Source organism: Prionailurus viverrinus, chromosome A2, assembly GCF_022837055.1.
Source record: "Prionailurus viverrinus isolate Anna chromosome A2, UM_Priviv_1.0, whole genome shotgun sequence".
Taxonomy (NCBI): domain Eukaryota; kingdom Metazoa; phylum Chordata; class Mammalia; order Carnivora; family Felidae; genus Prionailurus; species Prionailurus viverrinus.
The window spans coordinates 166,563,872-166,578,077 of record NC_062562.1 but is presented as its reverse complement, the minus strand read 5'-3'; the positions used below and the strand labels follow the sequence as shown (position 1 = coordinate 166,578,077).

At 50.4% G+C, this 14,206-nt stretch overlaps 1 protein-coding gene across 1 annotated transcript in view; it reads right to left on the bottom strand.

The window, feature by feature from the left end:
* DPP6 (dipeptidyl peptidase like 6) overlaps positions 1 to 14,206 on the bottom strand; it is a 713,986-nt gene that overhangs the window by 119,267 nt on the left and 580,513 nt on the right. The window contains exon 8 of the mRNA XM_047850332.1: positions 8,422 to 8,542. Coding sequence (XP_047706288.1) covers positions 8,422 to 8,542 — 121 coding nt within the window. The remainder of the gene's footprint in view (positions 1 to 8,421; positions 8,543 to 14,206) is intronic.

Genomic DNA, 14,206 nt, shown 5'->3' with positions numbered 1-14,206 from the left:
TACTGTTCCCTCACACGGACGCTGTGTTCACCTCACAGGTCCCTGGCTGCCATCCCACATGGCTCGGGCCTCCATCCAGACATTCTAGAAGGAGAGTGTTGTTCCTTCTTCAGTGTGCATTGCTGCCTCACCTCGACTTCGGCCACAAAATCAGAAGAATACTCCCAGACCGTCCAGGGTAACCCCCTCGGTCTGCCGCCCAACTGTCTGTCTACTGCAGATTCAGATCGTAGCTCTTGGCTGTGTGTTCCAGGGTACAGGTGTAGTAACCTATTACATTGATTAAACACCAAAGTAACTGGTCACCATGGTGATCGGGAGGGTGGTGAACATCCATACGGGGAACAAGGAGTCCAGAAGAGGAAGATTCGGAGCAAGGAGGTCCCCGTCTCTCGGGAGAAATCCCCAACCGGGCTGCACAGCCTCGGTGCCCACCTGCGCTCTGCTGTGGGCTGTGGAGATGCTGTGCTTGGAGGTGTGCAGATCTGACTTCTCCATTAAAAATACTTCTGTCCGTGGTAGACACCTTCTATGCTGGGCACACTGGCATCTGAGATTTGCCACACCCGAGACATCAGCAGCCGCGGACAGCAGGACAGGCAGGCAGGGGGTTTATCTTTACGGAGCATCTCACATCCACGTGCTCGTGAATAATAACACGTATTAGGTGTTAGCTTTCTCATGTGGTGCTACCTTATTCTGCCTCTGCTTTCATGGAGACATTCATTTAATAGGCATTCATGATAATCCTTTGAGGAAGGTACAAAGATACGTGACTTACTCAAGGCACCTGGTGGCTGAGGGGGCAGAGCGGGGACTCAAACTCAGGCCCGCTGGGCTGGTAAGTCCGTACTCTGAGGAAGGCCCTGCACAGAGCCAGCTACACTAAGGGCTGCTGGCTGGAGCAGCTGACACCAAGGTGATGGTCGGCTCATAACCCGAGCAGCCATTCAAGACTATTTGCATATGCAAAAAATAGAACGTAGAAAGTACCACAAGAGGCATGTGGTTGGGGGGTTGGGTTTGGAGCCACTTACTGGCTGTGTGACCACAGGAGAGTCCCTGCAGGTTGGTAAGGCCAACTTTCCACGGCTGTGACTAATGTAGTGCTTTCTTCACGGGCTTCATACGGGGATTCAGTGAGTTTCTTCATGGGGCACGGCATGCAGGAGGCACCCAGTGGAAGTCAGACATTCCTGTCTTATTCCTTCAGTGGGTAACCCCGACTCGCATTGACCAGGGGAGGGGGGGTCTGGACCTGGGCAGCTGCGATCCTGCAGCCTTCCACTCCGGGTAAGAGGGTCGCCCATGTCCCCAGTGTTACCCTCACTTCCTTCATCTCTGGGGATAAACAGTGAAACTTGTAATTAAAATGAGGTTCACGGTTACTATGGCTCTTGGATCATCAGGTTGTTGTATCTGTGGAGAGATGCTTGAAATCCCGATGACCGACCGTGAAGGAGGGGAGACCAGCTGACTTCCTTGGGAAGCTGACATCCTTCAGACGGTTTCTAGAATGCCTGTGTCTGAATTTGGAGCTGAGGCAGCACCACGAGGACAGGGGAGAATCACGTGTGTGGGAGACATGCTGGCAGGAGGTAGGGTGGGATCTGAGGGGCACAGAGGCGCTCAGACCAGCCCGGTGGGCAAGAAGGCCCTGGACAGCCAGCGGATGTAGACTGGCCGTCCCTGTCTCCCCCACACGCCTGACATCACGGTCCCCTGCTGTGGACCAACATCCAGAATCTGGAAACCTGAAGGCGTCTGTTCACAGATGAGGACAGTGTGGACAGAACGAACCTCATCTGTACCCATGTCACAGTCGGATGAGTAGTGAACAGGTGTAGCTTTTCTCTACTGGTAACACTTACGTGCTATCCAAGTCAGGGTCATTAATACTTTATGGGGCTGGGGACTAGGGCTAGGCAGGAAAAATGCTCATTTTTGTTACACTGAACACTGAGTGCATTAAGCTTACATTTTAGATATCTTCCTCATTACTTCCATGCTATATCTTCCCTTAGAAGTCACAGATGAAGTGGAACATAATTTTTAAAAAATATTTAATTTCTACAAGTGCTCATGAGGTGTGATTTTTTTTTTAAGTTTGCTTACTTATTTTGAGAGAGACAGAGAGAGTGCAAGCAGGGTAGGAGCAGAGAGAGAGAGAGAGAGAGAGAGATTGAGAATACCAAGCAGGCTCTGTGCTGTCAGCACAGAGCCCAATGCGGGGCTTGAACTCATGAAACCATGAGATCATGACCTGAGCTGAAATCAGACGCTTAACCCCCTGAGCCACCCGGGCGCCCCTCATGAAGCGTGATTTTTATCAAGTCAGAAGACTGTGGTGCTGTCTCTGTGGCAGGTGCCAGGGAAGAGTGAGGGATGGGAATCCAGCTTGGGATTCTAAAGGAAGAGAGAAGGTTGCTGAAGACATGTTCATGTCTATACAGATATCCTTTCCAGGTTGATTTGGAACTATGTAAAGATATTATAGATAATAATTTACGAGTGGAGAGTTTCATAGTTTTCAAAACTGATGTTGGGGAAAAGTTAGCTACACATTGATGTTCCTGACTCTTCACAATGCTGGATGAAGAAGTGAGGGGGCACCTGCTGTGTTTCCTGTTTGGGGAAATCACAAGGTAAAGTGACAATGGGTTTACCAGTGGTACGTCCCAGCATGGGTGCTGTGCTGAGAACAGCATCAGCTTTTAGTCAATTTCCTTTATGACCTTAGGGACCATGGATTGCTGCTGTCCTTGCTTTGCAGACAAGAAAAACAGAGACACAAGGAGTTAAACACTCATCCAGGTTCACGGAGCTTCTAAGTGGTGAAGCCAGTGTTCAAATGCAGGCACAGTCACCGCAAAAAAACCCGCTCTTAACCACAGCTCCGCCACCCTCACGGGACGGCTTTGTAAGGCCGGTCACAAGCATGTGGCAGTTTACAGACGGAGATTTCCTGGTCTAACCAAAGATGTCCCATCATGAAGATCAGAGAAGTAACCGACACTAAGTCCAAAGAACTACACATCTGTGGCTTGAAGAATAACACAACAGACTTGAACACAATTCCAAGTCCGTTGAACGAATGGCCACGTAACTTATTTTAAAACGAACAGTCCAGTTGGAATGACGCCCGATGGGTGCATAAATTCACTTTGATCTACTATTGGGGTGGTTTGCTGGCAACTGAAGTGCCCTAACCAGGTACTTCAGAGACAGTTAATAATAAGGAATCTGGTCAAGACTCTGCTCATTGGAGTGGCCCCAGAAGCACTGCAAAATATCATTATCTAAATGTAGGTCAGGAAGTCTAAACAATAGCTTAAGAGGCATTGGAAACACTTTCTTACCGATAAAAAGATGTTGTGTGATACATTCCCTCAGCTACTTTTCCCAGTCCAAGGCCAGGGCCATGCGCTAGACTGACTGTCATGGCGGTCCCAATTGGCTCGGTCTGCTTGTCACACACACTGGGCAGGCGCTGGACACACTGAACATCGACACAGAATGCAGCAGACATTCTGGCTCACCAGGTATTTAATAAACCGTGAGTTTCAACTGACGTCATGGTGCATGCTCCAAGGTAAATATTACTTGATGGCTTTGTTTTGCTTTCATAGAACTGAGAAAGTGAGGCGCGATCTGGATGAACAGGGAAGAGACCTTCTCCTATGGAAAGTGCACACCATCAAAATCACCCCACGGATCTCCATACGTGCCCTCGTCACAATGACGTCTGTTCCCACGAAAGCCATTCCCCTGTTGACATCCTGCCTCTTCGAGGAATAAAAACCGTAAGACATGGAACTACACCAAAACATGAATCATTAAACTCTGATTTATCCATCTGGGGCCCACATGACCTTTTGTTGATTTCTCTCAGAGCACCTCACTGAGATAAAAAACTGCCAGGACATGAGTGCCGACCCCATAAAGGATGGTCTAGGAAACAGTGTCAAGACCTACAAAACAGGCCTGAGTCTTGTCCTAGATTTGCAGTCTCCAGACACAAATTTGACTATGGCTGCTGAGGACCTCGTGACCAGGCTTGGGCATTAAATGGGCAGCACTGAATGAACCAGCCTAGCAAAGCTCTAGCCTTGTTTCACAGCAAGCCTGACCACAGTGTGAACAGTGTTTCTAGAGCATTCCAAGCTCGAACTTGGGATGTACTCTGGGAAGGGGGCCTCTTTGGCCAGCCTGGCCACATGCCCCTCTCCTCGACACCAGCCCCCGTGTGGGCACTAGCCATCAGCACAGGGCTCAGTGGAGAGGGATCCGAGGGCTCCCCGGTAGGTGGACAGAGGACAGAGTGCCATGAGGACCATGACTCTGTGGGAACCACAGAAGCTATAGGAAATGGGAGGACAGGGGACAACAGGGAGCACCGGGCATGGGCACCGGGTGTGGCTGTCTGCATGGGCTTTTCCCTCTGGTCACTGTCGCTTAAGCACTGCCTGGCACGTGAGTCCTAAAACCAAGCAAGAGGAGTGGGCACGAGGGAAGCTGGCTGAGGGCTTATTAAACACTCTTCCCGCTCTTTGCACGGGGCCAGGCTGCCCGGCCAAGCAGGGTCCTCAGATCTGACCACATCTTCCAAGTACCTTTGGGCTCTGGACTAGTTCAGACAAAAACTCAGACCTGGGATTTCATCTATACCAAACCACATATTAAATAAATACCCTTCAGGCCACTTTCTCAACTCCGCCTACCATTCCAGCCCAGTGATTCCAGCCTGTGCCCCAAGTTCACTGCTCCCTCTCATGCCCACTGCTGTCTCAGAGGAGTTGAGGAGACAAGGACTTCTCTAAGGGGGGAAAGACTTGGTTCTCAAATGATCCCAACACATTCTAGCTTCCCGATGGGGTATAAGCCATTTCATGATAAGGACATAGCACTGACTGACGGTGTTATTTTGGAGTATGCGTATGACCGCTGTAGCAGCAGGGGTGTGGATGTCTCTAGTTCAGGGGAAACACGTAATGACTTAAAGTCCCGTTACTGGGAAATCACATGCCCAAAGTTCTGGGCTGCACCACCATACCGCACGTGTCTGCTGGTGACGGTGGAAGTGAAGACAGTGTTAACAATAATATGGACTTGCCTGGAAGTGTGACTTCTTCACAGGTCCCTGGACTGGAGTTCTCAGAAAGGTCCAGTGAGATCTTAATTTCCGTTTCTAGATAACCAACGTTACTAAACCTTAAAGCGGCCGTAGGGCACTATCAAGCCGTTTTCAATCTTGTGTTAAAATCAAAATTCTGTGTGACTGCACGGCATTTGCCCAGAACAACAAAACACAGGTTGCATTTCGCTGATCAAAACTAGTCTGTGGCCGCCATGGGCTGAGGACTCCAGTGAGTCAAGGGGGCACACGGTGCCGAGTTCCTATCGTGTAGGTTGCTTCAGTCAACTGGCCCAGACCTTCCATGGAGAGAGTGCACGCCTTCGGACAAGCAGTGCAGGCTCCCGGCAGCCCTCATGTCTCCCCCCTCGTCTCTCTCCCTCAGCCGTCAATATCCTGAAATGTCCAACGTGTTTAAGACTCCTTTCGGGACACAAAGCGAATCGTATCAATACTGCATTTTGCTGCCAACAAGCCCACAGACTGTAAGGTTGCTTCCCACAGACACAGCCTAGATTCTTCTCAGAGCTAACGTCGCCAGGCACGTCAGGCCCTCTGCAGACACTATTTTAGGGTGTGTCCCCCCCGCCCGTATATGTTTCTATTTTATTTTTTTTAAAGGAAGCATCCAGAAGTGAAACAGTTAAGTCACAGATTAGAAAAAGGACAGTCTTGAAAGTTTACCCATTATTCAAACTTGAACCAAGATTCCCCGGGGCTCTCAGGCCCCCACACGTCAGAAACGCAAGCATCGGCACATAGAACCTTCCAGGGAACAACACTAAGTAGCTTAAGCTGCCACATCAACTGTGATTGATTTAAAATATTTGGGCCTCTGTTATCACACCAACACAATTTCGTGTAAATGCCTTGAAGAAAAATTTCCTTTCAATGGATTTGCTAAAGCAAAAGCTTAACTTGAATTGCCAAGCAATGAGCTTTTTATTTTATTAGGAAGATACTAAAAAAGATATTTTAAATCTTCTGGTTATGGATTTTTTTTTAAAGGAGATTAGTCCTGAGCCATGTAGGTTCTTACAGCCAGGACTCCAGGACCTTTTCTTTTTGGGGAGCCTCTGGGTTGCTACTGCACTGATCTCTCTGGACCTTGGGGCCTGACACTCATGCGGCTGGTTGTGCACACAAAACATACCTATAGTGGACACTGGCTCCCTCTTCATTCCAGTGACACCCTCATGTGAGGCGGCCAAGGATGATGTGACAATAAAACCTCAAGGTTTCCTCTCCCGGGGCCCAGGAAGCAACTCAAAAGCCAGAATCCTGAGTGCAATCCGGAACACTCTGAGCCTCACCATCCACATTAGAGTGAACCATCCCAGAGGGACGACTGCACTGGGGAGCACAGCCTCGATGGGCACCCACGTTCTGGCATGCCGGCTGGAAAACAGGCTGCACAGAAATCAGGATGGTCATGGCTTCGGGAAAGGAGACGTGGGTGGAGAGGATGGACCGCTCGGGGGAGAACATTCTGGAAGGATGGAATTCTCCATGTCTTGACCAGGGTGCATAGTATATACATCTGTCAAACTCATCTAAGCGTGTCCTTATGATTGTGCATTTTGTTGTATACAACGTATATCTCAGCTTATTTTAAAAAATGTTTATTTATTTATTTTGACAGACAGCGTGGATGTCTGCATGAGTGGGGGAGGGGCAGAGAGAGAATCCCAATCAGGCTCTGTGCTGTCAGCACAGAGCCCTATGTAGGGCTCGATCCCATGACTGTGAGATCATGACCTGAGCTGAAATCAAGAGTCAGACGCTGAACTGGCTGAGCCACCCAGGTGCCCCTTAATTTTTTTTTTTTATCAAGTCCTAGAACTTTATGCTTCAGAGAGCTCAGTGAGATTACGATGAGTGACATGAAGCTTACATATCCAGCTGCTTTCTGCTCCAGGGTGCGTAAAGCCTCGCAGTGCAGGATCCTGGCTTGAGGAGTGCATAGCACTGAGGAAAAATGGTATTTCCTGGGCTTCGTAATGCCCAGGGCATCCCTTGATCGCCCCTTGACCCGGCCTAGCATGGTGAATTGTCACTGTGACCACACGGTCTCAGGCAGGTAGGCTCAGAACACATAGCTGTTCATCAGCCCAATGCCGGTGCGTAAGCATCCGGATCCATACCTGGATTTGTGGAAAGGGAATTGTCCTGGACTTGAACGGTGATACTCCCCGGTACCTGTTCCTTAACTTTGTGTGAACCTGGGCTGATCACTTAAGCTCCCCTTACATCATGTGGGAAGTGTGAATGATACGGCTCCCATCGGAATGTTGTTGTGAGGGCACAATGGGCTGAATGTTTGCGTCCCCCGAAACTCACGTTGAAGCCTAAATCCCCAGCATGATGGTGTTGGGAGGTGGGGCCTTTGAGAGGTGAGGAGGTCATGAGGGGGGAGCCACCCTGATGGGATTAGGACCCTTCTAAGGGGATGAGGAGACCACATCTGTCTCTTCCCCTCTCTCTGCCATGTGTGGGCACAGTGAGAAGACAGCATCTATGAGTGCGGAGGGGGCTCTTCATCAGACACCAGATTGGCCGGCACCCTGATCCTGGACTTCCAGCCTCCAGAACGGTGAGAAACATGCTTGTTGTTCACACCCACCCCCATCCACAGTGTTCTGCAGCCCGAGCTGAGACAGATGGTTAAGTGAGGTAACAGGTAAGAAAGTGCTCAGAACAGTGACCGGAACGTACTAGCAATCGACACATAATCGTTGTTGTTACGACAACATTAGCACAGAGACGGACTATAAATGTTTAAGAAGAGCTTCCCGCTCAGATTTTTAGTTATTTAATAATGCATTCAGTTGGAGTCCTCTGGCGCCAGAAGAAAACCAGTGGTGGGAAATGTCCAACAAGGCGGATGCACTCGGAACAGCAAACCACCTGCATTGGCTTCTCTGGAAAACTTCACCCGTTACTTCTTTTCCAGCTTTCCCTCCCCAGGCAAGACAAGGCATCCCACCGCTTGGGAGGGGGTCCAGAAACCTTTGCATTTGCACACCTCCCAGAAGAGTGCCCCCTTCCCCTTTGGCGAGGAGCTTGGGTTCTGGAAAGCCCTCCACACCTGGCTACCAGGTGAGGGCTCAACCCTGACAGCATGATGCTCCCTGAAGCTCCAACAGTGTCTTTTTAATTTAGCAGAACTTTAAGAAACTGGAGGCTAATTTTCAGCTGAAGTGGAAGGAAACCACCCCCCCCCCCCCACCAGCATAGCAGGAGCGGGACCCCAGACCCCCACGTCTGCCCCACCCGGTGCGACTCACCTTCGTACAGCCAGTCACTGAGACCGTTGTAGATCACGCCTTCCTTCCCAGTAGACACCACACGAATGGCCTGCTTCCCGACGTGTGCACAGTAGTAGATGTTATTTTCAAAGATAAATATCTAATTGGGAAGAGAGAAAACACAGTGTTAACCAATGAAGTGGCTATAAATAGGGTACTCACAAGAAATCAGAAGTTGGGGATGTGGTTTGCATCTGCCTGGTGCATTTATTTGATAGGACAAAGGCAGCGTCAGGATCAGGTGGGGCTCACGCATGTATCGTGTGCATTTCTGGTTAATCAGAGACTCCAGACTTCACACAGTTCACCCTATGCCATCTTTAGGTACGTTCGTCCTGTGCCATCATTTTCCACGCGTGGACAGTTTGTGGTCCGATACTTTAGGCACTTGCATGTCAAATGTGTTGACTACTTCAGCTATTGTATTTTTCCTAGCAATTAAGATGGGTGAGCTGAAAAACTGGCAATCTGGCATTTATTCATTCACTATTCATTAAAAATTATTTAGTGGCGCCTTTTCTGTGCCAATCACAGGAGGCGCAGTGATTAATGGGGTGGGACGTAGAATGGGCTTTTATTCTACTTAGAGTCTGGTAAAGAAGACAAACTTTACCAGGAAAATGTTCTGAGGGTGCAGGTGCAGCTCTGGGGACGTGTAACAGGATTCCCTAACTTAGGCCAAAGGATTCACTGAGAAAGTGATGGGCAAAACATTTTTTATCGCAGAAAAATACATCTAACACAAAATTTGCCACCATGACTGTGTTTGAGTGTCCGGTCCTGTGGCATTAAGTACATTCACACTGTCGTGCCTCCATCGCCACCACCATTTCCAGAACCTTCCATCTTCCCAAACTGAAACTCTGTCCCCATGAAACACTAGTCCCCATCCCTCCCCAGCCCCCCACACCCCGTTCCACTGTCTGTCTCCACTAATCTGGAGACTCTAAGCACCGCACGTAAATGGAATCATACAATATCTGTCTTTCACTCAGCATAGAGTCCTCAAGGGCTACGGCAAGTGACAGGGTTTCGAGAAAGTGCTGCTCACGCTGAGGCCTCAGTGAAGACAACACAGAGATGAGAAGCTGGTTACAGAGAAGAAACAGTGTGAACGCAGAGACAAAGCGGGCACAGGGTATTGATGGAGGTGGACAGAGGTCCTGCAGGCTGTCCTGTCAGGGGCATGGTGGCGGGGGGGGGCAGGGGAGGGCAGGTGCCCCACCAGCGGCAGGAAGCCCTTGATGGTGGCCTGAGAAGGGGAGCATCACAGTCAGATGAGAGTCTTCTGGCGACGAGAAGGAAGCGAGACCGTGAACGGGGGACCATGTGGCTGGCCTGGCCATCCGAGGGTGCTGACAAGGGGACAGTGGGGGACACCAGCCAGGAGACAGCCGCTGACGGCATTGAGTGAACCAAGGTCTAGGCAAAGGGGTGACACGAAGCAAAGTTGTTCCTGACCCGCTGGGTGGTGGTGACCCAGTTGCGGAGAAGAGGATGGTCTGGGTCTGTGGTTCCTGAATGCTGATGGCCTCCGAGAATGATCCAGAGAGCTCTTAGAAACCCCACTGCCTGGTCCATCAGCCCAGCCCACTATCAGTATCGAGGGCTGAGAGCCAGGCATCAGGATTTTTAGAAAACATCCCACTTGATTCCAACCTGCAGCCAAATTTACGATCTGTGACCCCAGAGAAACCTAAGGTCTCTTAAAGTAACGACTTGCATGGGGCGCCTGGGTGGCGCAGTCGGTTAAGCGTCCGACTTCAGCCAGGTCACGATCTCGCGGTCCGTGAGTTCGAGCCCCGCGTCGGGCTCTGGTCTGATGGCTCAGAGCCTGGAGCCTGTTTCCGATTCTGTGTCTCCCTCTCTCTCTGCCCCTCCCCCGTTCATGCTCTGTCTCTCTCTGTCCCAAAAATAAATAAACGTTAAAAAAAAAAAAATAAAGTAACGACTTGCAGACAAAGCATTTGCGCTCTCCGAGGTGCTGACCAGCTCTGTCCTGTGTTTCTGTAGGAATCCCCGCTTCTGTGCCCGCAAGGCTTTGGACACACTGGTAGCAACTGGCCAAGTGCTGGCTTCTACATATGGACCAGGAACGGGACTCAAATATGGTGCTTTTCTTTTCTTTGTTTTATTTTTTATTTTATATTTTAGAGACGGGGGAGGGGCAGAAAGAGAGGAAAAAATGAATCTAAAGCAGGCTCCGTGCTCAGTGCAGAGCCTGATGCGGGCCTCAATGCCACAACCTTGGGATCATGACCTGAGCTGAAATCAAGAGTTGGATGCTCAACCGACTGAGCCACCCAGGCTCAGGCTTTTAATGAAATTCTAGAAAAACATACTGTCAGTGTCATTTAAGAGACCACAGAGACAGGGTATTTTGCAGAGTACAGGAAAGGGTGGAAATATTAATTTTTTTATTGAAAATGCAAAAAAAGGCAATTTCCCCAGATGGTCCTCACTGACGGTAGATCTGAAAGGACCACCAAGTGTTAGTTTTCTGCTCTGGGCTCCTGGCGCCTACAGCATTCACTTCATCCTGAAACGAGTTGGAAAACTTCCAGACACAAGTATACATCCTAATTTAACTTCAGTAGCTGTTCTTATGAGTTTGCCTAAGGGTAAGATGTATTACTAGATTTTAACTTCTTTTATGTATTCTAAGCCTATAATAAATTTTTGAATTAAATCAGACTGCAGCCAATTAATATTTTGGGTGAGTAAAATTTGCTGTGATAGATGTTAAAACTTTTATCACCTTGGTTTTACTTTTAATGGAAGGAAATGAAAAGAAACAAGTTGTACCTAAGAGTGCGTTTTGCTTGGGAGACGTTTTACCTTTTCCTTCAGATGTTCCAGTGGAGCTCGGCTCAGAGGCGAAGGACGTGGTGTGGCTCTGTGAATGGTGGCACAGGGAGGGTAGGTGTTGGGGAGAGTGGCTGAGTTCTCCACTCTCCATGTTCTGTTCAGCACCCCGGCCATCACCTCAGGTCCTGATGCCCACGGGAGCACCTCACCTTCCTGGCCTGCGACCCCCACAGTCCCTGGCCTGGCCCCCGTGGTGCGAACACAGCCACTCCCCTCCTGCGGGGGGGTTTCTCACAACCTAGCCTGAGGTGGGTGGTGCCTCCCTGGCACATCCACTGGGAACAGGTGTTCCTGCTCCTGTCACCCCCTCCCCAAGTTCACCTCCTACTTGGCCGTCCTGATCAGTCTTTCCTAAAACACCACCTTTATCATGGCATTCTGTTACACAAAACCTGAAATGGCCTGTTAACTATGGAATAGAGTTGAGGTGTCTGGTCTGGGGTTCAAGACCTGACTGTCTCCCTTGGCCTCTCTCCCCTGCAGGATTTATGGTGGTCCCACAACATGCAGGGGCGCGAGGGTGACAGGCAGTCCATGGGGGCTCCCGTTTGCAGATGGGAGTCCAGATTCTACAGCACTCAGTCTGCTCCAGGCCCCACGAGGGCGTCCAGAGCACGGGCTGTGGGGGCAGAGGATGTGCTACGTGACCTGGGCCCATTGCTGGCTTCCGTGTGCCTCAGTTTCTCCTGTCACTAGAGACGGTAACAACCTCGTCTCAGGTGGATGAGTAGAGTGAGTTGGCAAATTCAAAGCAATGCCCGGCACAAAGGATGGGCTCGCTAGCACATCTGCTACTGCTGTTGTATCATGTTGTTGTGCGACGATGACCACCGTCATCATTATAAAAACCCATTCTGTCTGGGGGGATTAGGAGAGGCTTCACGGGGGAGGTGACATCTGAGCTAGACCCTCAAGGATAAACGCTTTTAATTTTGATCAAGTCCAATTTACCTATTTTTTTCCTCTCATAGCTTGTGCTTTTTGTGTTCCATCTAAGAATCCTTTGCCAAAACCAAGGTCATGAGCATTGACCCCCCTGTTTTCTTCTAAGGTTTTATAGTTTTTGCTCTTAGTTTCGGGTCTATGATCCATTTTGAATTGTTTTTTGCATATGTTGGCCATGCATTTTCAAATGCTTTATAAACATTAATTCAGTTGAAAAAATAATGCTATAGACAGGCATGAGCCTTGTTTTGAGAATGCAAACACGAGCACGGGGAGGGTAAGTAACTTGAACAATGTCTTGTTGGCCAGGGGTCAGCAGAGGTTCAAACCAGGTGGTGTGGGGGTTGCGAAACACCATGCCCAAGGTCACCAGGGAATCCGAGGAGGAGTCGGGATTGGAACCCAAGCAGGTCTGTGCTCTCAGCAGCTACAGCACACTGCCTCTTTATAGCGACTTGTTAAATAAACAAAAGGTGTGATTTCTAACCAGAAAAGAACCAGAGACCACAAACACCTATCCGAGCCACAGTGTCTCCTCACTCTCCCTCCGGCCGCTTCTTCAGGCAGAAGAACGTGACTGGATGGCGTACAGCTCACAGTGTCACTGTCACCAGGATTTTACCAGCAGATACAGAAGCCATCACAGGGTGTTCCCTTACCTGGGTTTATTCAGGGGAGCCTGGGTCTAGTGCTGCATGACCCACTGGGCCACGCCAGCCTCAAGACCCTGCTGGCTCCTAAATCCTATCAGCCAAGGCTCTAGAATCGGTTCCAGTGAAGGGGCCACCCACCTCTATAGCCTTCCCCACTGTGGACACCTGGTTGGCGGCCGGGTCTGTGCACATTCTGTACCCCACAGCTGCTCTGGGACCAGTGAAAAGGCTCGAGTTTAGTCCGTGAAAAGGCTGCTGAGCCAGCAAAGCCCGCCCTCACCACCGCAGCCCTGCAATCCCAGGCATGGAACTCTGCCCTTGAGTCTTTCTTCCAGAAAGTGTTAGAAAATATCCTCCAAAGTGGCGCGCCTGGGTGGCTCAGTCGGTTAAGCGTCCGACTTCAGCTCAGGTCATGATCTCATAGTCCGTGAGTTCGAGCCCCATGTCAGGCTCTGTGCTGACAGCTCGGAGCCTGGAGCCTGCTTTGGATCCTGTGTCTCCCTCTCTCTCTGCCCCCTGCTCTGCTCACACTCTGTCTCTGTCTCTCAAAAAGTGAATAAACGTTAAACAAAATTTTAGAAAATATCCCCCAAAGTAATGAGATGTACACAAAGCACAGGATGGTGACAAAGCGTGTTCTGTGGTCCTTACGTGGTGGTTTCCAAGCACCACAAGTGGCCGCCGGGGACACGGGGTTTTCTGGTGGGACAGAAGACAGTCCAACACGTCCTGCACACTGGTGATCCTGATGCCCTCCTCAATACCTTCTCTGTCCTCCTCACCTGGAGCTGTTTCCTCTGCTGTCTGCCCAAGTCCCGGTCACCCTGGGAGGCTCTGCTGGGCTCCATCCTCCCAGAAGCCCCTGCGTTGCCGTCCTCACTGTCCTGCCTCTGCTCACCGACACGCACGTGGCTGCATGTGGAGAGGGTTTTAAAGAGGGAGCATGAAGGTCAGGCAGAGAGGATGAGGGAGGTTAGAAGTGGGGCAGGATGGTAACATCCCACGGGCCAGCGGCAGTGCTTCCGGTGGATGCTGGCGTGAGAGGAAGCTCTTTTCAGAAGTGACCAATCAGCAGAGACTTGAGGAGAGTTTGTTTCCTGCTCCTGCCCGGACTCGGCCATAGCAGCTGGTGGAGATGCTGACAGAGGAGCGGCCACGGGCCCTGGGGACACAGGCGCCCCCAGAGGGACGCGGCCCTGGCTGTCCCTCCTAAAGACTCACTGACCTCAGCAGCAGAGGCCATGAAGAAAGGGCTGTCAGTGCGCATCTCGGGGCGCAAGCTGGTGAGAGCCTCCCTC